At 42.7% G+C, this 25,758-nt stretch overlaps 1 protein-coding gene across 3 annotated transcripts in view; it reads right to left on the reverse strand.

Annotated features, from left to right (window-relative positions):
• Nucleotides 1-4,788: 4,788 nt before the first annotated feature.
• The window catches only part of CRACR2B (calcium release activated channel regulator 2B), a 42,510-nt gene continuing 21,540 nt past the window's right edge, over nt 4,789-25,758 (reverse strand). For all 3 annotated transcript variants that reach the window (XM_072118178.1, XM_072118177.1, XM_072118176.1), the window contains exons 4-10: nt 25,413-25,575; nt 23,737-23,883; nt 21,656-21,746; nt 17,889-17,984; nt 11,043-11,230; nt 8,222-8,293; nt 4,789-6,100 (exon numbers count right to left, since the gene is read on the reverse strand). In XM_072118178.1, the coding sequence (XP_071974279.1) occupies nt 5,935-6,100; nt 8,222-8,293; nt 11,043-11,230; nt 17,889-17,984; nt 21,656-21,746; nt 23,737-23,883; nt 25,413-25,575 (923 nt within the window). In that variant the 3' untranslated portion in view covers nt 4,789-5,934. The remainder of the gene's footprint in view (nt 6,101-8,221; nt 8,294-11,042; nt 11,231-17,888; nt 17,985-21,655; nt 21,747-23,736; nt 23,884-25,412; nt 25,576-25,758) is intronic.

The raw sequence follows: 25,758 nt of genomic DNA on the forward strand, positions 1-25,758 counted from the left end.
TTTCGGTGCGTTTTCGGCACATATTTGGGGGTGCAGGCAGGAGTCTCCTCATTGTAGCGGACGCTGAAGCTCGTCTGCTCCTTCTCCATCCAGGAGACAGATGGAAGAAATGGAATGTAGGGTGTGTCATAGACGACCATAGCAACCAATCACAGCGCTGCTTTCAATTGATGGAAATTAAAGCTGCAATATGATTGGCTGTAATAAAAGAAGGGAGGGTGTGAGGTACAGCAGTGGGATAAGGGGTACAGTGAGTAGGTATGAGGCACAGCAGTGGGATAAGGGGTACACTGAGGAGGTATGAGGCACAGCAGTGGGATAAGGGGTATAGTGAGGAGGTATGAGGCACAGCAGTGGGATAAGGGGTACAGTGAGGAGGTATGAGGCACAGCAGTGGGATAAGGGGTAGAGTGAGGAGGCATGAGGCACAGCAGTGGGATAAGGGGTACAGTGAGGAGGTATGAGGCACAGCAGTGGGATAAGGGGTACAGTGAGGAGGCATTAGGCACAGTAGTGGGATAAGGGGTAGAGTGTGGAGGTATGAGGCACAGCAGTGGGATAAGGGGTATAGTGATGAGGTATGAGACACAGCAGTGGGATAAGGGGTACAGTGAGGAGGTATGAGGCACAGCAGTGGGATAAGGGGTACAGTGAGGGGATATGAGGCACAGCAGTGGGATAAGGGGTACAGTGAGGAGGCATGAGGCACAGTAGTGGGATAAGGGGTACAGTGAGGAGGCATGAGACACAGCAGTGGGATAAGGGGTACAGTGAGGAGGTATGAGGCACAGCAGTGGGATAAGGGGTACGGTGAGGAGGTATGAGGTACAGCAGTGGGATAAGGGGTACAGTGAGGAGGTATGAGGCACAGCAGTGTGATAAGGGGCACAGTGAGAAGGTATGAGGCACAGTAGTGGGATAAGGTGCACAGTGAGGAGGTATGAGGCACAGCAGTGGGATAAGGGGTACGGTGAGGAGGTATGAGGCACAGCAGTGGGATAAGGGGTATAGTGAGGAGGTATGAGGCACAGCAGTGTGATAAGGGGCACAGTGAGAAGGTATGAGGCACAGTCATTCCATCTTCTCCCTGTTGGAGTCCGACTGACTCGCGGAGGGGGCGTGGCCAGTCTGGGCGGAGCTACCTCCTCACATGACTCGTGCAGACATCATGTGAGGAGGTATCAGGGGCTGGTCCCGCCTCCTCCCGGTCCCCAAGCCTCGGCTGCCCTGCAGCTCTAAACTATGGGGTCTGGAGGACGCGGGACAAACCGGGAAAAGTGGGCCCGGTACATTCTCCCAGCCGCCCGTGGCAGCGTGACAGAGCCCAAAAAACCCGGACTGTCACACTGAAACCGGGACGGTTGGGAGGTATGAAGAGGGGTGTGGACTGTGGATTTTGAAGTCAACCATTTTGGATTTTTCAAGGCAAAGAGGTTCATGTAAGACAAACTTATTGAGAATTTCACAAGAAAAACAATGGTCTGCTTGTTTTTAACATAAACGTGTAAATAACTTATGAAAGAATAAAGTTACTTATAAAATGTGTTCAAAGTGCTGCCCATTGTGTGCAGGGTCTAGCCTTTTCTTGTGGCCTGGAGGCAGCCGGGGCCCGCAGTACCTGAGTGGCTGGCTAGTGCGGCCTTGGGCACGCTATGGTCACGGTGCTTGGTTTGGGGACCGGAGGGCTGTCCAACAGCCGGGCAGGTCTCCAGCAGGTGGTGTGTGCAAGAAATATGGAGGGAGAGGCAGGAATTAGGACAGTGGCTGGGGCAGACAGACCATGAGGACTGGTTCTGTCTACAGACTCTAGCAAAAGACCAGGTGCTTCCGCCTAGCAGGGTTTATATACTCCCCGGTCAGGTGGAATTAACTTCCAGGTTGTATTACAAGAACATAATTCGATGGTCACATATCACATAATTGCCTCTTGTAACAACTGTAGACGAGACTCACCATACCCCATGTAAAGCTATCTAAAGGGGGTCCCAGTTTGGGTGTATTCAGATGGGTGTGGGAGTGCGGACGAGTAGTGTCTGAACTCAAGTACCTGTAGTATTCGCAAGGAATTTAATTCTACTGCCCCAGACAATTACTTGTCCATAAACTCACCCTGGTCCAATCCTGGTGTTAGCTGTGGGTTTCCCACAATTGAATACATGGTGGATGAGATAGGAGAAAATCCCTGTCAAGGTAAAACTTTCAGGCAGATCCTAGCCAAGTCTGCCAATGGGACGTCTAGAAGAGGCTCTAAGCAGCGATTTTCTCTGCATCAGTCTATTATATACAAAATATGTCTGGCCAAATTGTAAGCCAAGAAATCTGAAATTTCTATCCCCTTTGAAGCCTAAAGCCGTTTTCAAATTATTCATTGAATACAGACGTGCCGAATGCCATGTTATGAACTGATCACTTTGGTTGGGGGCTAACCTCTATGCACAATATTGGTATAGGATACACAGAGTTCATATTTCTCCCATATGTAGCAGAGCCGAATTTCAGCTACATAGCGGTGGAAATAAGAACTCTGTGCATCATATATCAATATGAGGCATGGAGGTTAGTGCCTAGCATAGTGATCAGCCAGTGGCACAGCACTCGTCACATCCGTGATCATGGACTGACCAAGGAATAATGTGAAACCAGCCTTGGGGTGAAGACACACGTGGCGTTTTTAGGCTGTTTTTTTAAAAAACGCATGCGTTTTTGTCCGGTTTTTCGAATTTGCGCAATTGAAAAACGGACAAAAACGCATGCGTTTTTTAAAAAAACAGCCTAAAAACGCCACGTGTGTCTTCACCCTTAGGCTACATTCACACGACCGTCATGGAGACATATACACTCACCGGCCACTTTATTAGGTACACCTGTCCAACTGCTCATTAACACTTAATTTCTAATCAGCCAATCACATGGCGGCAACTCAGTGCATTTAGGCATGTAGACATGGTCAAGACAATCTCCTGCAGTTCAAACCGAGCATCAGTATGGGGAAGAAAGGTGATTTGAGTGCCTTTGAACGTGGCATGGTTGTTGGTGCCAGAAGGGCTGGTCTGAGTATTTCAGAAACTGCTGATCTACTGGGATTTTCACGCACAACCATCTCTAGGGTTTCCAGAGAATGGTCCGAAAAAGAAAAAACATCCAGTGAGCGGCAGTTCTGTGGGCAGAAATGCCTTGTTGATGCCAGAGGTCAGAGGAGAATGGGCAGACTGGTTCGAGCTGATAGAAAGGCAACAGTGACTCAAATCGCCACCAGTTACAACCGAGGTAGGCAGAAGAGCATCTCTGAATGCACAGTACGTCGAACTTTGAGGCAGATGGGCTACAGCAGCAGAAGACCACACCGGGTGCCACTCCTTTCAGCTAAGAACAGGAAACTGAGGCTACAATTTGCACAAGCTCATCGAAATTGGACAGTAGAAGATTGGAAAAACGCTGCCTGGTCTGATGAGTCAAGATTTCTGCTGCGACATTCGGATGGTAGGGTCAGAATTTGGCGTTAACAACATGAAAGCATGGATCCATCCTGCCTTGTATCAACGGTTCAGGCTGGTGGTGGTGGTGTCATGGTGTGGGGAATATTTTCTTGGCACTCTTTGGGCCCCTTGGTACCAATTGAGCATCGTTGCAACGCCACAGCCTACCTGAGTATTGTTGCTGACCATGTCCATCCCTTTATGAGCACAATGTACCCAACATCTGATGGCTACTTTCAGCAGGATAATGCGCCATGTCATAAAGCTGGAATCATCTCAGACTGGTTTCTTGAACATGACAATGAGGTCACTGGACACAAATGGCCTCCACAGTCACCAGATCTCAATCCAATAGAGCATCTTTGGGATGTGGTGGAACGGGAGATTCGCATCATGGATGTGCAGCCGACAAATCTGCGGCAACTGTGTGATGCCATCATGTCAATATGGACCAAAATCTGAGGAATGCTTCCAGCACCTTGTTGAATCTATGCCACGAAGAATTGAGGCAGTTCTGAAGGCAAAAGGGGGTCAAACTCGTTACTAGCATGGTGTACCTAATAAAGTGGCCGGTGAGTGTATACTGCCGCATATACGTCCTCATAGTTGGCAATAGGTTCCCGATGGTGGTATGGTGCATCACACAAGGAAACGATAGAATATGTTCTAATTTTCCCTGTGTGCACAGCCATGTGCCGTGCATCCCAATGGAGAGGGGAGGGGTGCACAGCGTCCAGTATACCCGCCTGACTACAGCCGGGCTGGCATACGTTCCTGTGCATGTAGCCTAAGACTGAAAGTAACAAGCAAGTGACGTGCAGAGGCTTCTGGTCCAGGGTTTAACAACAGGGTCTTACTTTTGGTCCTGCAGGAACAAAAATACACACAGTCTCTGTTAGCAGGAGGAGCCGATTCAGTGTGAGTGGGAGCAGGCAGCACTGGTCCATTATTACCTTTGTCAGTGGCCAAACCACCCCAGAACTACTAAAGAGAGAAAAGACCCTTCATAGCCTGAAAAGCATCAGGAGCAACATGTTGTTTAGTCACACGACTGCTGCAGCTATTCACTGGTCTCAACAATGTGGATTATAAGACCAGTGAGGCCAGTGATTGACAAGCAAGTAAACAAAGACCAGCAGAAAGCAATGGAGAGGACAGTCCCTGAACACATTTTTGCACATCTTGGAAAAGCCCTTTCATGTTTACTTGTAAATGGAGTACTTAGTGGAAGTAAACAAGATTTTGGCAATCACACTATTTTTGCCGGGTGTGTTATACACATTTACCATATTTTATTGATGTGTAACCTGCTGACACATATACACATGTTCTGTCCAGTTTGTTTTATTGAAGCATTTTCCAAATATTGTACATCATTTAGAAATATTAACTACTAAAAATAAAATACAATTTTTCTCACAAAATAGCAATTCCTGAGCATAAATTAAGAGATTAAATTACCTATTGGGAGAGGGGTTGTCACTACACAATCTGACATTGTAACAATGGGTGTGAGCACTGATTGGTCAAAGAAAATGGTACCACCCACTTGTCAGTTTATTCATAAATAACGTTCTAAGAAGAGATCCCAAAAATTATAAAAGTTTATAAGTGCCGTAAACCCTGATATACAAAGGCAAGGAAATAGGAGCCTTCCTTTCTAGGTTCCTTTCCTGGTTTAAAAAAAAAAAAAAAAAAAAAAAAACATTTGGTCCATACGGTTTCCGGATTTTAGCACCGGGTATGGGGCTCCTTGTATCATACTGTAATACCGCAGTGCTGAACTGTAATCTGGTTCATGTTTGGTTCTGTAGTTCCGCTGAAAGTAGGGAATCCTTGCATCATATAGCATATGTGATGTCCTATCCTCTGCACTGCGCAGGTTACAAAGAGGTATTTGTTAGATGAGCACCAATGCCCACCTGGAAAAATGGTTAAAGCATATCTACCACCAGGATGAAGGACTGTATGCAAATAAGCCTAAGGGGCTCCAGACTCCTTTAACACCTATGGAGCCTCAAGCCCCTCAGGCTCATTTGCATACATCCTTCATCCTAGTGGTTGGTGCCCTTTATGTCCCTTGTAAAGATATAAAATAAAAAGCAAGCAAAATATATTAAAAATAAAGGTTAAAAACAACTATATATACACAAAAATCTCAAAATCCTTTGTTGTAATGGAAGCACTTTCTGTGAGATTCGGAGGTAAAATAGTTCCAGGGACTGTGTTATTCAGCGTCTTTACAGATTGTAAACTCTTTTGGTTAGATTGTTCATGTCCCTACAACTAGAGGTTTGACCTAATTATATACAGAAGTATTTTCACATGTAAGGGAGGGGTATGGATGCAGATACACCGATAATAAAACTTCTAGAAAAGTATTTACATATTAACATCAATATATAACTAAAATATACACCACATATAATACAGTCACATAGACAACCCATCCATGTCGTCATACTCCGGGGTCACAGTGGACACTGCCCGAGCAGCTGGAATGGCAGCAGCAGCAGCAGCAACTCCCAGGGACCAGGACAGGAGCAGTCAGGTCCTTCCTTAGGATATCTAACTTTCGTGCTTCAAACACATCCTTCTCGTCTTTAAGTTTTTTGTTCATTTCCCTAGAAAATAAAAATTCATAGTTACGTGACCATCAAGCTAGGGTCAGGAAGTAAGGGCGCTGCTTACGCAGACTTTGCCTATTAAAGCCACCTTGTAAGCATGTGGAGACTTCTAGCCATTGATGCTCCACTAGGGGATTGTGGGAAATACGCAAGCTATAATTTACATTACTGCCATGTTTACACTGAAGGTGTGTGGTATTCCTATTGCAGACTACATTGTTATTAGACACTTTACGGGTAGTGTTGGGCTATAAGTCAAATGCAGCAATGTAGGTTTAGACTTTTTTTTTAGAATTCATATTGGGATGATATGCAATACACAAAACTGACAGATTTGCACAGATTTTCATTTCTTAGTACTATACAGAAAACATTATAGATAGTATACGACCCACTACCCTAAAGAACTGCATAAAGCACAACATCACTTCATAATTCTGAGGCACTTGATGGGGTTGGCCACTTCTAGAAAACTTGACCCCAAAGGATCACCCAGATTATACTCCCCCATATCAAGTTTCCTGTTCACCAGCGGGAGTCGTGGGTCACGTGACAACCGTCAGCAGGGCTTTGGACTCACTGTGATGTCCTGTCTCCTGCTGGCTTCTAGAGGATGGAGGGGGCTGTGCAGAAATGAATGTATTTGCACATCCCCTCTATGGTAACCACTACCATACCAATGGTTGGTCTATAAGTGAACACCCCTTTTAAATCATCCATCGCCCTTATAATCACTGGGGGGGGGGGGGGGTTCAATCCATTGGACTGACACTGATCAGAGACTTATTCTCTGCCCATACGATAGGGGATAATTCTCTTTAGTGGTAAAACCACCTTTAAGAGCATGAATTCTATGCATCAAATCTAATTTCGCTTCTGTGTTACGCATCGCAGGTTCTTCTTAGAGGAAACCTACCACCATGGATCTACCTATTAAGGTAGATTGGGTGGTAGGTGCCTCTATTGTACGTGAGGATAGCCCTTTCAAGGACTAATACTCCTTTTATAACTTTTATTCCCCTAACATGCTAATTTTCTAAAGAGGCTACTGGGGCGTGGAGTAGCCAGAGCGGAGGCTACACGGCGAGGCTACTCCACGCCCCATTAGCCTCGTTGTTCCTCCTACCAGATGTCTTTGGTGCGAAGCTACGAGGAGCTGCACGCCCTTGTCCGCAAGGCCGGAGTTCTGCATGTGCGCAGTAGCTCTGGCTTCGGAGCAGTGACCGTGCAGCACCGGACTTGCGTTCTGCGAATGGGCAGAACGCTGGTTTCGCAGACAAGATATCTGGTAGGAGGATGAAAGAGGCTACTGGAGCATGAAGTAGCAGCGCCGTGTAGCCTCAGGAGCTGTGGCTACTACATGCCCCAGTAGCCTCTTTAGAAAATTAGCATATTAGGGGAATAAAAATTATAAAAAGATACAGAGGATGTTAAGGGCTATCCTCACATATAATAGAGGCCCCTACTAGATCCGTAGTGGTAGGTTTCCTTTAAGGTTTTGTGAATGTATAAAAATTCTGGTTTGTAACTAAGAGACTTAGGTTTTACTGCAATACTGCATGAAGCTGCACCGTGTAAAAGTGCCGAGTACTAAGAGACAACGTAGGGGTCTTTCAGATAGAGATTTTGCAGCATTCTGACTTTTTTTTTTATAAGATAGGTTCTATTTTGCTAAGTATTTTAAATATTACAAAAAATAAAATAAAATATAAATATATAATACAGGACAGTTGTTTCCTGGCACAGGTGAGATAATGGTCTGTAAGTGGAACAATTGCCTATACCCTATATCAGTGGTGGCGAACCTATGGCACTGGTGCCAGAGTCGGCACTCGGAGCCCTCTCTGTGGGCACCCAGGCCATCACCCCAGAATGAACTTCACCAGACAGAACTCAAAGAATCTTCCTGCAGAATCTTCCTACACCAATAGACGAATTTGCCCTCCTCCTTTCAACTGCGTTGGTGTCCTTAGGAGGCTGAACGATTGAAAGTTGTCAAAGAACATGGAGAGATAAATTGCTGCGCTGGCACTTTGCAATAAATAAGCGGCTTTTGTTTGAAATTTGGGCACTCAGGCTCTAAAAGGTTCGCCATCACTGCCCTATATGTATACAAACCTGAGCAGCTCCAGTTGCCGGAGAAGACTCTGCTTCTCTTTCTGCATATTTCTGGACACTTTGAACACATCCCTGTGTGGAGACCAAGAAGATCAGGGGGTCAGATCACAGTTAGGGGGTCACATATCACTGGGTCATTTATAATGTATTATATGTACTTTAAAGACAGTAAAGGCAGCAGAAATCATGGCAGAGGTCACATAAATACAGATGTGTAGCTGGTTGTACCAACTTTTAGAGCTATCCCCTATCCACAAGCATATAAGTGAGGGTCTGACTACTGATCACAAGAACAGGACGAGCAAGTGTCCTACCGCTCCATTCAACAGCATGGGAGTGTTTGCCAGAGATAGCTGAGCGCTGTGCTCAGCAATTTCACTCTTGTTGACAGTGAAGCCCATTCTCCAAATTGCTGGTGGGTCTTATTCTCGTAATCAGTGGGGGTCCCAGCAGTTGGAATCTCTTGTTATTCTGTGGATAGAGGATAACTTGAAAAGTGGGTAAACCCCCTTATGTTGCAATACAACACTGTTAATAAAAAAATTCAGACAACCATGCAATGTCAGAGTTAAAAAAAATTAAAAAAATAAAAAAAAAAGCCTGTGTATTCTGCTCATCAAGGTAAAAAAATTTCTGCTGAATGTAATACCCCAACTTAACACTAGTTGACAGTACAATACATAACCAAATTGTATCTTATTGTGAAAGTTTAACCCCTTGCCACACCATGCCATTCCCAAACATTATGGTCTGGTGGAACGTGTATTATAAGGGCTTGCTGAAAAAAGGGGAGCGTTAAAGAAATTTGACGCTATATGGGGAAAATGGATGGCCACTCCGGGATCACCATCTGGTGCCTTACTAAGGGATGCATTAATGCATGCATAAAGTTATCTAATTAATAGGATGCTACTATATGGAACATACCAATACTGGATAAGATTTGCGACTAGATGCTTTGTCACTCTACCCGGAAAAGATGTATGATACAGCACCTTTGTGTACAAATAATCAGGGTCTGGGATGGGGTGGATGGGTTGTTTGGGGGGGGGGGGGGGGGGGAGGGCAGGTGAGTTACTGTTAAGTGTTTGTATGTGTAAAACTGTTGTAATTTTCCTAAATTATCACTGATGTCTGTGCAATGTACTATTTGTATTGGATCTGTGTAATGAAAATGGAAAATTGGTTAAGTAGTTAAAGGGGTTATCCGGGTTGAAAAAATTTTTTATGGCCCGCTGGGGAGGGCTAGTTAAACATAATAAACATATACTTACCTCGTCCGGCGCTGCCGATGTCCCTCGCCGCAGTCCCTTCGATCCGTGCCCCTGTTTGTTTGCAGGGGCACGGAAGCCGCGCACAGGGCGCTTACGGTCCGCGTTGTGGACGGCTCCTCCCATCCGTCCCTATCTCTCAGCGTTGTAAGCGCTGGGAGATGGTGCGCATGGGAGCATCCGGCCGGCCGGAAGCTCCCTGTGCGCCCTTGTACTGAAACCGGCGCACGGAGAAGACCGGCCGCGGCGCGGGACATCGGCAGCCCCGGATTAGGTAAGTACATGTTTATTGTGTTTAAATAGCCCTCCCCAGCCCGGCCATAAGAAATTTTTTAAACCCAGATAACCCCTTTAATAAAAACTATCTGATTTAAAAAAAAATAAGGGCTTGCTGGCCCGCTTCGGTATTGTTGCGTCCCAAAATGACGATCTATTAAAATATAAAAATGGTTATTTCTGACACTATTAAAAAGTGTTCAAAAGGTTGTACAGTCTCCAGTTGTAGCAATGAAAAAGTCATCTCATTACGCAAAAAATGACATAGCTCTGTACACAAAAATGTGAAAAAGTTATTGGACTTAGAATATTGCAAAATGTAAGTTTTGTTTTCTACAAAAGATTAGCATTTTTTAATCTACTAAAACATAAAAGAAAATTTGGTATTTCTGTGATCGTACTGACCCAAAGGATAAAGGGAAGGTATCATTTAGAGTGCTCAGTAAAATCCATAAAAACAGAGCCCAAAAGAAAATTTGTTTAGATTTTGTCAATTTCACCGCACTTGTAATTTGTTAAGCATAAACAGGCCGTTATATAATAGCTCTGTATGCGTAAACATTAAAAAAAAAAAAAAAAAAAAAAAAAAGTTATGGAATTTTGAAGTGGGGAGTGAAAAAAAGGAAACGCAAAAACAAAAAAAGGGCAGTGTCCTTAAGGGGTTAAACTAACAGTTCGGAGGTTTTTGCTGTTTGCATATTAACACTGCACTTTACTTATTGCAACACCTTATAATTGTAATACATGTATCTAGATTCTTGCTTTTCCAATTTAATAAAGGAAACTTGTCCCCAGATTCACTAGTAAGCCTAATAACAAGTTCCTGTAGCACTAATTTGTGCCCACACTGGTTGTAGCTAAATAATGCATAGTTCCTATTACCAGAAAATAAAGTTTGTAACCCTACCTTAAGGAGCAGGGTGTCCCTTAGGTGTGTGCCATCATGCAAGGCAGTGTGTCTCACCTCATGACTTCCCTGCAGAGACACATGGTGAGAGACACATTGCATGAATAGCACACACCTTTGGGACACCCTGCTCCTTCAGGCAGGATAGCAAATAAGCTTACAAACTTCATTTTCTGGAGATAGGAACTATGCAATTTTTTGCCAAAAACGTGTGGGGGCACAAGTTCGTATAGTACTATGGGAATTTGTTATTAGGCTTATTAGTGAAAATCTGGTGTCCAATTGCTTTCAAGCACATACAATATTAGCACGGTGAGCTGGATATGAGAAAGCATGGATTTCATTAGTGAATTCCAAAAACACTCGCCTCTTCTTCCGCTCCATCTCCTCCTGCTCTTGCTTTCGTAGTCTCAGTAGATGGGTCCGAGCTTTTTCTAAATCGGTCTTGGTCTTTTCGAGTTGTTCAAGGAGATCCTCATTTAGCTGTTTCAGGCGATCGTTTTGGACGCGGGTCTCAAGTTGCTCGCTATTTTGGGAATGCAGCTGCTGCTCGAGCTGGTGTAAAGAGAATGGGACAATGTCAGGTACGGGGAGAAAGTACACAGCGTGAACAAAAAGGCCTCCAGGAAAACACATGCAGTGTTTGACAATCGAGTATGACAGAAATTAGAATGGCTGTACAAAAAGTGTATATGCCCAAGATTCTGAATATATATAGGAATTCTCTATATCTCCGATACCAGACTTTTATTTTCATTGTTTAGGATGTTGTGGACCTTCTCTTATCTAGGAATTTTGGAGTGAAATTTGCACTCTATCCGTCATAAGCTTAGCCAATTTCCTTGTTGGGGTGGTGTCCGCACAGTTACTGAGGCTGTAGTAAACACACATAGGAAAAGTGATAAGTTCACTTAGGGATTCAGGTAGGTCAATGGTGTCTTCTTATCAGCTGCATATTTCCCAGCTGTTCACCTAAGACTCAGTGTTATATGTGTCCACATTATAAAAAAAAATCCAAATAACATCACTCGTTTCACTGTATCTGCAACTGTGAAGTCATTTATCTTTCTTGGAAGCTGTATCTGAAGAGGGGACACTGAAGTACAGCATTTCTTAATTTTTATTTTAGAAAAAAAGAATTAGAATTATAAAAAGGACACACACAACATACTTAAAAAGGACATATATTACCAGATCAAGGATTGTAAACCAAACATACAGACATACTGGTGTGCGCCCTCTCTGGCAGGAGCTGCTTTTCTTTTAGCTTCGTATGCCCTTGTTTTTTTTAAGAAAAAGGGGCTTTACAAATTATGCAAATGAGTCTGAGGGGCTCCAGGCTCCATAGGAGTTAATGGAGTCTGGAGCCCCTCAGACTCATTTGCATAATTTTTAAAGCCCTTTTTTTTCTTAAAAACTAGGGCATAAGAAGCTAAAAGAAGAGCAGATCCTGCCAGAGGGGGCATACACCAGTATGTCTGTATGTTTGGTTTACAATCCTTGATCTGGGTGATAGATGTCCTTACAGTATGTCATTACAGTATGGAACGGATGTCTCATGTTCATTCAGGGACCATTTACGTCATCTATAAATATTAGCAGGGCTGGTGCCAGCACTGGGCATACCTGGGGAAGTGCCAGGGCCCAGAGCTGCTGGGAGGGGCTGCATAAGGCTGTACATAAGGAATCCATGGGGTAAAGAGGCCTTATATAGAATAACCATGTGGGGGCTGTTTGGCATGGTACACTAGGGAATGCTTTTAGAGAACAGGAGATGGTTTTAGTTTCTTAATTTTTAAAGCCGTCATGTGAGTTCACTGCAAAGGGGCCTCCTGAAACCTGGAGCCGACCCTGAGTATAGTGCATGGGGCAATGCCCTGCCTGTAGAATGCAGCCACCACAAATGGGCCGAGTAGGCGAGTCTTACACATGAGCCCATATTGGCCTTTACAGTCACGCCGTGACCTTACATTTTCGATGACACCTGATATAGAACCAATGATTTTTCTATGAATGAATATTGTTCTTTTTGACTACAGGGTGGAAAATTTAAACATGACCATCTTCTTATCAGATGATGATGTCCTACAAAATGATAATGGTTAAATTACACCCAGTAAAATGTTTGTTTTGGTCAAACGCTAGTTTCATTAACGCTAGTGTATTTGCATTTCCTCTATTAGTTGCAAGCTTGACCATGCTGCTATGCACAAGGTTTATTTCAGAAATGACTAGAGAAGGTGATAATAATAAACTTTGTAATGTACTTTATTACATAAAGCAGCTGCTCCTGGTCTTTTTTGCCACTTCTTTCTCCTGTAGTGAGCAGTGTATCTGAAAGGCTTCTGAGGTCCATCCACTTCAGACAGATAAGGAGGCTAAAGATGAACTCTTTCCATATAAAAAGAGTATATTTTCTTGAAGGAGTCAGTTCTTTGAAGAAATTCGACTATCCAGAGACGGGAACCTGTACTCAGAAATTAGACTCCCAAACCACTGCCAGTATGTTGTCAAGCAGTTGAACAGCTTCTAGATAATGTTTCTTTCATGGCCCTGCCAAGTGTGATTCAAGTGTGATGTAATTTAGATGTAAAGGCAGGCAGATCAACACTGCCTCTGAACACCACCTCCCATGTAATTGACATCATGTTCCGGACTTCAGGAGATCTGATCAATGATGTTCCTAAATACACGATCATCAATTATAGTAAAGGGGGAGTTCTAAGCCAGGGAAAGTGTTAAACTCTCAGATGGATGCAGTATTTTAAACCAAGTACGCCAAGACGCTTGGTGTGTGTCCCCGGAAACAGGATCTGTTCTTCGTTTCTCTTCTGATCTTGTTTAGGAGAAAATTGTCTTTTAAAGTTATGCGAATGAGCCACAGGGGCTCCGGTCTATGTCTCAAAAGCGCCCTCTGGCTCCGTCGCCTGGCATTTATGCACGCCTCTGTTACAGGACGCCTCCCCCACCCAGAGAGCCATTGACACCATGATTAGCAGACAATGGAGCCAGCAGGGGCTTCTGTGATGTAGACTGGAGCCCCTTAGGCTCATTTGCATAACTTTAACAGATGATTTTCTACGAAACTAGGCTAAAAAGGAAGAACGGATCCTGTTTCAGGAGACACACATCAGCGAGTAAGTGCATTTGCTTTACAATACTGTATCCATGTGGTAGATTTCCTTCAAGTTGTACATACACTATGTTCAAGAAGGCAATGAATAAGCGCGCCTATTCACCATCTGAAAGGTGATCTTTGTATCCTCTGGGAGTCTTTTCTCTTAAAGGACTAATACAAACATTACATTATGGATGACATTAACGAAGGTTGGTGTAAATGAGGCAACAAAGGACACGGCTTTAGTCGAGGTAATCGTCTCCTATTGTTTGTCTGGACAAATGCCAATCGCCAGTTCCTTTTCCCACTATGCCTGTATTTACCCTTCTGCAAGTCGTCATCCTAAAACTATTTTAACTGTCCATAGAAACCATTTTACAGAATAGTTTACACATTCTGTATTGTTCACAACAAATTCCAAAAAGTCTGCCCATAGCCCTTCTGGATTAGCCACTCTGGTTTGCTTAGTATACTAGGCAAATGTCATATTTACTGCTTGGAGATAGGTATTTTTTCTCAAATATCTTGTTCTACCTCTACAATTTTTTTGATTCTCCAAACGGTTGTGGCCCCAAGTCAAACCAGTTGATGAACACAATGAACCAACTAAGAGCATTATCCTTGGTTCACTCAGATTTTCACCCCAATACAGAGATCTGGTCTTCTCTGCATAGAGATCGCTAGGCTATTATGGTGGTAGCAGTGTGGATAGAAGCTAATCCAGGGTCAGGAGATGCCGCTATAGAGTACCAGGGTTCAGGCAAAATGTAGTCAGAAGAAGTCCTTGGCAGTCAGAAATCCAGAAACAAGCTGTAGTTCGGGGCAGGCATAAAATTTCCAGGAAACACCAGAGGTCGGCATAGACAAAGTTGTATTGAAGCATCAGAATAGTAGTCATAGGACACAGCCAGAATCAAATACAGAGAATCCAAAACAAAGCAAATCAGCACACCTTTGCAAGGACCAGATGAAGCTCAATCCTAACCAGGGGAAGCAAAGAGGAAGATGGAGCAGCAGCACAGCTGTGTCCAGGCCCACTGGAACAGGTGACACAGCGGCATGCATGGACCACTGCCGTTAAAAAGTTTTTTCCTCCTCTGCAAGGTTCTTCTTTTGTTGTCTAGTAACCAACCAAAGCCTTGATCCTGATCCTACCTCAACCCCACATCTAAAGCCATCTTGCAGACTACCATCAGTACACCCTGTCTAGCCCCGAACTACCTTATGCGAATACAATAAACTGACCACCACATTTCTCCCCAATGTGAGATTATTCTGGCATCCATCCCTACAGCAAAGCTCAGCCCTCTGTCTAAAATTTAAAAAGGGTGAATACCAAGGATTGTGTCTCAAGGTTTGTCAGCGATAACAGGACTGCAGCTTAGACGTTCCAACCATGATCATCCATCAACTTTTTTTTATTCTGTAACCAAGCGATTCACGAAACAGACTCGCAGTATGACAGCCTTAGTATATATAGTCAGCTTGCCTATTCGAGTCTTGTGCTGTATGTTTGTAGAGTTACCACAGTGAGAAGCCTATTGTGTGAAAGCCACAAATGAGTTTTCCATTGGAATACACGCACACACGAAAATCACTTATGGTATACACAAACAAGCTGAAAGAAGGTGTAATATGTGTCCAGCTGGAAGCAGTCAGCACGTACTAAGTTATGTGCTGAAGAAGGGTAAACGTGCAGCAAGTCAATCGCATTCAAACAACTTCATTCTTCTTTACGAATATTAGTAAAGTCCTACTGAGATACTACATTATCAAACAGGAAATTGAAGAAACGTTTACGTGCATTTTACTGCTTGGTCACAAAATAAATGAGAAATAAGGGCAACAGAAAATCCGACATAAGTAATATGCCCTTTTAATTTAATAAATGGGAAAAGAAACATAGTTAGTATCCAGATTGTAAAGTTGAGTTAAAAGATATTTATTACTAGTTTTATGGCAAGTCAATTACACATATCAGAAGGATCAGAGGAAGTGACTGTAGGGACCGTCACAGATTAAAAGACAGGACAAAACTTTGCTCCTTGTTAAAAACTGTTTTCCATGTCTCCTATTCATTGAAACAGAGTGGAATTTCAAAAAAGCAAAAACCTTTTTGATTAGATGCCCCAGACTTCCATCTACAGTTGATATCCCAAGCAGTGTAATTGTCAAAAGGGTATAGAAGGAGATTTATACCTGTTGCCCTGGTGGGAAGGGCTAATACAATGTCCCTGGTGGTGTGGTGTAGTGAAGATGTAAAATACGGATGGGGGCACATTTCAACCCCCTACATCTCCGGAACCCTGGAACCTAGAAACAATTCTGTCACATTAAACATGTGAATTTACCCTATAATATGAAATAGAATTGTGTATGAATGCTTCACAGAACCAGCAATATCCACTCTTAAAGTTACAATCGGGCATCTCGGATATAGAAAGCTGTATATAAAAAAATCAATTTTTTACTACTTCTTTAAGAGTGGATCTCTCTGGTTCTATGAAACATCCATACATCATATATACATGTTAAAAGAGAAGTTATCCTTTTTAATATGACACCCAGATTATGTTTCTAGGTACCAGGGTTCAGGAGATATAGCCATTTGAATTTGGCCACTGTCATGACGTTTATAAACGTTATTTCTGCATGGGGTATAAGCAAATAGGACGTATATAGCCGTATGGCAGTCATGAAGGGGTTAAAGATGTTCTACAAGCCATTTAAAGAGAACCCGTCATGCAAAATAACCCCCCTAAACTAAATATATTTTCATAAACTGCCATTAGAGAGCATTGCCTCTATCCCTTCATTGTCCCTCTACATGCCTGTAAACCTAAGCAATGAGGTCCTAAAGCTGTATGCAAATGACCTGTGAAATGTCCAATGAAGCATTAGCATATTCATGCTGTCCACTCTATTCATGAGTGGGAGGTACAGCCACACCCCCAGTGCATGACTGACAGCCTGTATAATGATGTGAGGCTGTATAATGATGTGCTTCCTGGTGCTGGTGGCCACGCCCCCTGCAGCCTGTGTGTGCATGTGTGTGAGAGATACAGCAGCTCCAGGGAGCTATGTTACAGCAGAACATGTCAGATTCATGTGTAGCTGATGTCTGTGTCTCTCACCTGTATATTAGGAGGATGCAGCATGTCAGCAGATGACATACACACACTAGCCATGCTTTACTATACATTACACACAGACATGAGCAGGGGGAGGGGTAACAGGGGTGACATCACTGCCTCTGACCATGTGACCAGCCTCATTTACATGATAAAAAATAGATGATTTTACAATGAATAATGTATGAAATAACTAGATAAAGGCTGGGATGGGATCCTTGTGAGCTGCTCCAACAGGTAGTAGTGACAGGACAAGTGGCAGAGACCTGATGACAGGTGTCCTTTAAGCTCTCACCAAAGACCCACGCAGTCACGAGAACCATCAGCAATCCAGAGAACAGATATTTCTTTCTCACTAATGGGTGAAGAGGTGTATCCTAAATCTGCATTCAATTGTATGGGAGTGTTGGAAAATGCCAAGCACAGCACTCCGGTATCTCTGGCACTCTCATTCACTGTCTACGGGAGTACTGGAGATAGAGACCTGGTATTGTGACTTATACTTGTTATCCGTGGCCTTCTGAATTCTAAAAAGAAATTTCTCTGCATAATGTAATCTCATGGGAAGTATCATCACACATTGGAAGGGGGAAGTGCTCATTGCGGTGTAAGAGTGCCTGTTAACACAACCCATAGCCTTTTGGGCTCATTAGTATAATTTTAAAAGTTGATATTAGAAGGGAGGGGTCTACGGTTTATCATGCTTCATTTTGATTGTAAATTTCCTTTTAAAGCAATACATTGGTACTAGGGTGCTGCTGAACGTTTGCAATTTTTGTTATTAAAATATATATATTTTTAAAGAAAATTAGTTCATATTTACTTAATATGGTTTAGTACCATCAGTCATACCTGGTATATGACACATGACACCATCCCACACTAAATATACTTATGTTATCACCAGACATGAATGTGTTGTGTTGTTACACGGAATAATAGATTGTGTCATGTGAAAACGTACCTGTCTCTGGCGGAGAGCGATGCCCTCGAGCTCCTGCTCTTTTCTCATCAGCTCTCTCTGAAGACTGGTCTGTCTGTCCTGATGCTTCACGGAGTCCTGCACAAATGGGACAAGACAAGTCAGCCATTAACTCATGAAGAGAAGGGGGAAGAAAACTTTACATGGTCACACATTGTGTGGGTTCATATCACCAAGCTAAGAATATGTTCAATACACATACTGTAGTCAAATCTGAGCCAAGGGAATTTAAAGGGGTTTCCAGACCCTGAAGATCACAAGAAGTGCCCTTGACCTAACTCATATGAACAGGGACTACCATGTATCTGATAAGCTTTGTAGATTCCCCCATAGAAAGGAGCTTGGTCCATTCACTTTTATGGGATCTCTAGGACAGGATGGTATGAACCCAAATACTCTGTATGGGGCACAATCTCCGTACTGTAGGTCACCATTCAACACGGTGTCATAGGAGGTAAAGAAAATGTCAACTTATCCCATACATCAAAGTGAAGATATTTGATCCTTTTAACACGCCTACAGAAACCCAATCTTTTTGCTCAATCGGGGTGAAGCATACAATGTTTCATAGGACTCCTCGCCTTAGTCGTCACATGAGTGCCTCAGCCTCCTTTTGTGTGTCTGTTTCATTATGTATTGTCTTCCATTCTCTATCATGTGATGGCAGTGGGGACTTTGTATCTGCGGCAGCAACCAGGTCCTCAAGAAGATGATGGGCACCATGGGCAGGGTCCTCCTTACACTTGTAACAGTTTTGTCTAGTTTATATGCAATGTATATGAATCCCCTTTCAAATGGCAAGTAATTAGACACGTCCACCATTCTTCACAGGGCATAGAAAATTCTTGACGCCTCCTTAAAGCGGATGTGCAGGGGGTATGGAAAGTATTCAGACCCCTTTACATTTTTCACTCTTAGTTTCGCTTCAGCCATTTGGCAACAAACAAAAATCTCTTTTTTTTTTTTACTCATCAATGTACACTCTGCCCCCCATCATGACAAAAAACAAAACATAGATTTTTGCTATAAACAAGAAAAACTGGAATATTACTTAGTCATAAGTATTCAGCCCCTTTGCTGCTACTTTCATATTGAAAGGCAACCTACCATAAGGAATCTACTATTAGAAGTAGATCTGATGGTAGATTACTCCTGCCTGCCTCTGCCCCAATCTGTAATTTAATAATCCTGGAACCTAAGTTACTATTAAAATAAGAGTTTTTAACATGTAAATTAACTGCAGAGGCTATTGGGGCATGGAGAAGCCTTCGTTTGCAGTGCGAGACCAGGCTAGTACACTCCCCTGTAGCCTCTGCACTTAATTTACATGTTACTAAAATAAACGTTTTTACAAGTTAAAAGGGGTTGTCCACTTTTATCAAACAATTGATAACGTTTGTGTAAGGAAAAGTTATACAATTTTCCAATATACTTTCTGTATCAATTCCTCACTTTTTCGAGATCTCTGCTCGCTTTCCTGCTATAGAAAGCTTCTATGAGAAATCTGTCCCTGGTCACACAGATGCATGGCTCATTATAAAACAGAGAGTAATCAGAGCTGGGGATATAAACGAAATGTGCACCCGTGTGACCATGGGCAGATTTCTCATAGAAGCTTTCTATAGAAGGACAGCAAGCAGAGATCTCGAAAAAAAAAGTGAGGAATTGATACAGAAAGTATATTGGAAAATTGTATCACTTTTCCTTACACAAACCATATCAATTATTTGTTGAAAGTGGACAAACCCTTTAAGTGCGTTTCCAGCATTATTAAATTATAGATTAGGGAAAATGCAGGCAGCAAGAATCTACCATCAGATGTACTTCTGATGGTAGATTCCTCATGTTAGGTTTAATTGGATCCCAGCTGTGACTTGATTAGGAAAGGCACATACATGTCTATACAAGAACCCATAGCTCACAGTATATGTCAGAGCACATGGGAATCATGAGATCTAAGGAAATGCCCAAGGATCTCAGAGACGGAATTAAGGCAAGGCAGCACTCAAGGTTCCTAAAAGCACCATGGCCTCCATAATTCTTTAATGAAAGAAGTTTGGAACAACCACAACTCTCCCTCAACCTGGACGTCCAGCCAAACTAAGCAATTGTGAGAAGAGCCTTGGCAAGAGAGGTAAAAAAGAACCCAAAGATCACTGTGGTTGAGCTTCAGAGATGCAGGAGGGAGATGGGAGAGTTCCACAAAGTCAACTATCACTGCAGCTGGGCTTTATGGCAGCATGTACCGATGGAAGTCTCACGTGAAATAAGATTCTCTGGTCTGAGACACAGATTGAAGCGGTATGGGTGGAGAAAACCAGGCGCTGCTCAACACCTGCCAAATGCAATCCCAACAGTGACACATGGTGGTGGCAGCATCATGCTATGGGGGATAAGACAACTGGTTGTAATTGAAGGAAAGACAAATGCGGCAAAGTACAGAGACTTCCTGGATGAAAACCTCTTCCAGAGTGCTCTGGACCTCAGACTGGGCAAAAGTTTCACCTTCCAACAAGACAATGACCCCAAGCACACAGCTAGAATAAGAAAGCAGAGGCTTCAGAACATCTCTGTGACCATTCCTGAATGGCCCAGCCAGAGCCCGGACATAAACCCAACTGAGCTTCTCTGGAGAGACATGAAATTAGCTTCCAGCATTCACCATCCAACCTGAGGGAACTGGAGAGGATCTGCAAGGAAGAGGCAGAGGATCCACAAATCCAGGGGGGAAAAACTTTTTCCCAAGACGACTCATGTCTGTACTAGCTCAAAAGCTGCTTCTACTCAATACCGAGTCTGAATACGGAGTATGAATACTTATGACCATGTGAGATTTCAGTTTTTCTTGTTGAATAAATTTGTAATTATATCTACATTTCTGTTCTCTGTCAAGATGGGCTGCATTGTGTACATTAATGAGCAAATAACTTTTTTGACCTTGGCTGCAATGAAACAAAGAGTGAGAAATTTAAAGCGTTCTGAATACTTTACGTACCCACTGTAGAAGCCGAACAGTTATTGGGAGATCAGAGAGATGATGAGGCTTCCAAGATTTTCACCATGGGGTTAGTTCACAATGCAGTACTTAACACGGATATTCCACTGTAAAATATTTCTAATATGGTATCAAGAGGCACCTTTCCAATGCAGATTTTAACAGACCTAACAGCATCTGATACCCCAAGGGAAAGGTATGTCACACCTGTTTTCCTGCAAGACTTTCCGTGTACTCTCCCACTAACTACAATAGGAGAGGGACTTATCTCCCCGAGAACTAAAGTATCGTGGAAGTAACCTATACACATGATGGGTGGCCGAAATCAAAATTTATTTTGTATACTTCTGTGGCACACATAGAATTATTACTATCTTGTCACACGCTGCTGTAATTATTTTGATATTAAAGATTACTATTCAGTGACCTCGAGTAACCTCATGTACCTTTGGGGCACTGAATATTTTGTGACACAGGAAAAGCTGATGTAATGTTGTGACACAACACACAATTCTGGGATTCAGATCACACAGATGACTTTGAGGTTCTTGAATTACTGTACACGAAGCCAGAATTAACACACCTACTACCAATGTCACATCATGTAATACTATGGAGGAAACACTTAAGTGCTCCATGTTTACTTTCAATAAAGGTGACAGGATACATCGAGTAACTGTTGTGCTGGGTTCCGGATGACTGTCATTAATGCCAAATCTTATTGTCATGTACTGGCGTTGTGTCCGGTTCCTACCTTTCTGAGAAGCCGTTCTCGCTCGATTTTAATTTGTTGCTCCATCTCTTCGTACAGACACCTCACCTCACGCCCGTGATCCGTCTCCTTCCTGCAGTGTAAAGAATTACATCATGACCTGAATTCAACAAATTATGGTTTGTCTTTCATTGCTTGATCATTATGGGTCCCCAGGAAAATTTTATGGAAATAAAGACAAAAGGGCTCATTTACTAAAGGTGTGCGAACTGCACAAACGTTGGATATTCCGAAGATTATCATTTTGCACCGCATTTAAAAGGGAATTGTGACGCATGCGATCGGATTTTGGCGCATCGGCGCCTGCTTTCACGCGCCACAAAAAGGGGGTGGGCCGTCGGATGATCCGAAGGATTCGGACTGAGCGCGGGATTTAACATTTACATTGTGTCGAAAGACAATCCACTTACATACACCAGGAAGAAGAAGGTGGACTCCGGCGGACCTGAGCAGGGAAGCGATAGATGCAGGATCTCGGGCGCACGATCTTAGTGAATCGCGCCGGACTTCATCTTTGTCGGACCACCCAGATCGGGGATCAAGACAGGACCGGGTAAGTAAATGTGCCCCATGGTGTCATGCTTTCACTGGTCTCCGTTTATAAAGTTCGGATCCCTCGTCCCTCGACAGTCACATGATCGTTGTGGCCTAACAGTAGGGAGTGCAATGATGCCACTGTTTCATATCACCGTTCTCCCTCCTGGGACCATTGGTAATTTGGTACTTTGTTGAAACCTTTGACTGGGCCCAGAGTAACACGTTGCAGGAATGGAAATCCCTATATCCCCATTTCTCATGGTCAGGGGTTTACTAATATAAAGTTGCAATACAAGAGAGAATCTACACAGTATAGTGTAGGTGGCTTATCAGCTGCCCGGCCATGATTGTTATCTCGCATATCTATAACCTTTACCTGTAATAAATACACCAACGAGCTCTGTGGTTGGACAATTCACAAAGACGACACTTATACAATCAAAAGATATAATATATTGTTCAGTCAACTAAGAGCGATGTCACTGGCAGGCCTCCCTGCCGAGTCATACACAGATCACCATGATAAGTGTAGGCACCGACTACAGGCAGTCACCAGGTTATGTAAAATTGGATTTCTTGAATTTTTTTGCCGTCACAGGAACAAGGATTATAAATAAAGCTTCATTACAGACACTTTACAGCTGATTATTACAGTCTGGGACTATAGTAACATCCAGAGAGCTTCACCAGAGGTCACAGTGGTCATAGAGGTCCGTCTGTAACTGTCAGGGACTGTATGAACTACAGTATATGCTCTACAGGTAGTAGCCATATTGTAGAACAATAAAATCACTGAACAACAATGATTTCAACAGATTTCAGTGTACTAAAGTAATACAATTATCCAGACTTGCTGATAATAAACACAATTATTTTGACTTCCTGATAATAGGGATCTGATTGTGAAAATATGCAGAGAAGAGTCATATTTTACCCAAGAGGAGTCAAGTTTAGAGGCTGCAAGGGGAACATCACTTAAGATGTCCCTATTTTTGGTTCTATAGTACCTAGAAACATGCATCTGGTGTCATATTAAAGAGCTCATCTTTCAAATCACAACGGGCTTGTGGTTCTACAGTACAAGATGTACAGGTAGTTAAATTCATTAAAGAGGGAATTCTAGAAAGGACATTTCATACCCTACCTGAGTGTTCTAGAAGTAGGTTTTTTAAGATAAAATTATCTGCACCTCCTGCAAAGCTTGCACAAAAAAGTCTTGTTTCAGGAACTGGAAAATGTTTTGTCTGTCATCAAATAAATAGCAATCCTCTAAATTTAAGGGATTTAAAGGAACTGTCGTAAACCAAAGATAATTACTTCTCTCAGAAAAAAGTGTTCCTAAATAAATTGCATCCAAAATAATTTATGTGCCAACAATAACTTATCTGGTAACCGGTGTAACAAAACTATCATGATCAGGATTTAACACTCATCTAAAATAACCCAAAACTAACTCTGCAAATAATCTCCAAAGTTGGATCACGTAATTAAAGAGTTAAGGGGGAGTAGATTTGGGGAATGCACACCTTTTTAATGCTTGTTCCAGAGTCTCTTTTTCATGATGTACGTCCCGGATGTAAGAGGAAACACGGAAGAGAAACTCCTCAAAGTTTGCAAGTAATTCAGGACGCTCCTTGCGAAGACGGTTCCACAAATCCCGAATCTCCCTGTGCCTTAAAAATACAATGTACGATTTAATAACTAGATAAGAGAGGAAGCACATAAACATCATATACTTAAAATGGGTGCTACCAGCCTAAGGTGAATTGGGAGGGTGACTGGATCTTGCCAAAAACACTTGGCATGTGTACAGGCCGTAATGAATATTCAGCTTCAGTTCACTGGAGCCGTCCTGCTGCTTTATGATTGCAAACATATATGGCCCGTGACATATGGACCCCTGTGTGCCAGATACTTCCCAGAAGGGACAACCACCGTTATCTATAGAAATACTTTTCTATATTCCCACAGATATCTATAATCTTACAAGTCCTGCGCCCTGCACTGTGTATTTTCCAGAAAATATATCCAGCGCATGATCCCTATGTCACTAATAAAATACATTTGTGTATATAAGCCCTTAAGGGATTTGGAACACTATACCACCCAGTCAGACTGGTGGTTTAGCGTCTCATTGCCCATACAAACTTGTATACTTACCTCTGTCCATAGCTCTCAAAACCTGTGCAGTGATTCAGTGCCGTCATTCACACAGACTTCACTGAGCATATGCAGGAGGTCCAGCGCAAGCGCAATGAAGTTGGGTTTGCTTCTCTGGCATCACTGGATCACTGCGAAGGTGTGAGGAGCACCAGAAATGACAGATGTGTGGTATCAGACACTTCTCTAGGCAAGTATAAAGGTTTTTATTTTCCATATTGGCCACGGAGAGAATATTAAATGGGTGATTTGAGACACTAAAGAACCTGAAGTTAGTTTAGTGTCCCAAATCGTCCTAAACATTCCCTTTAAGTTGCAAATAATAACTCAATTACTTATCAGATGATCGCATTGATTATGTGTTATTGTAACTACCACTGTGTGGCCTTGCATAGAATGTGTGACGTTTGCTGGATTTCCCGGACCAAAGCTCGAATCACTGAATGGATATGTTGTTGTTCAGTTCTGTTATTTAAAGTTCCATGCAAGTGCATGGAGTGTATTTCCTGGTGTTTCTTGCGATTAGTAGCACCCCATACAGTAACCATTACTGTACGTAAAAGCAGCCATTACAAATGATTTCTTGATTCAGGCACAGCATTGGAATACTTAATTGAGAAAGTTTGCGCTTGCTGTCTGCCAATGGAAATATTCATTGTTTACATCCAGAGGTTAAAAACCTTCAAGGGGATAAAAATGCAGCGTATCAAATGTATGGCATGTCTTGTTACGAGCCATGTAGATGTGGTCAGTGCAGCTTCTTCATGCAAATGATGACGGTTTCCATTCTTTGACAGCAAGCAGATTTTGAAGTCAGGATATAAAGAGGCAGATTTATGGGAAGTTTTTCTTCAAAACCGTTTCATAAATATATTACAAAGCTGCACTTTTTATCACTAACGCTACAAGTGTTCAACGAACACAATGTCAGAAACCTGCGCTTCACGGATTTGATTTAAGGAATAAAAAAAATAAAAAAACCTTTTAAAAAAGCTACCACACAAGTGGTTGAGAACGGACTCTTAAATTAATGGTCACTTACTCTTGGAAGACATGTGCGGCTCCTAACTGATCCATAGTGGCACAGAACAGCATCTCCTCCGTATCTTCATCTTCATCTGACCACCCGGATTCAAAGGTCTCCTCCATTATTGATTGTTCACCGTCTTGCTCACCATTTGCCATATTTACGCCTAGTAACTTGCCTAAAAATAAGACACATCTGCTTGTTTAACTGGAAAATGGCTTTTGAATCTCCTATGAACTACTCATATGGATGTTATTTACACACTCATATGGCAGCATTATTTCCTTATACAGTGGTGCCGCTACATCAAATACTGCATATGCCCCAGACAGCAAGTCTACACCATCTATGTGTACAGTAT

This window comes from Engystomops pustulosus, chromosome 7, assembly GCF_040894005.1.
Source record: "Engystomops pustulosus chromosome 7, aEngPut4.maternal, whole genome shotgun sequence".
Classification (NCBI taxonomy): domain Eukaryota; kingdom Metazoa; phylum Chordata; class Amphibia; order Anura; family Leptodactylidae; genus Engystomops; species Engystomops pustulosus.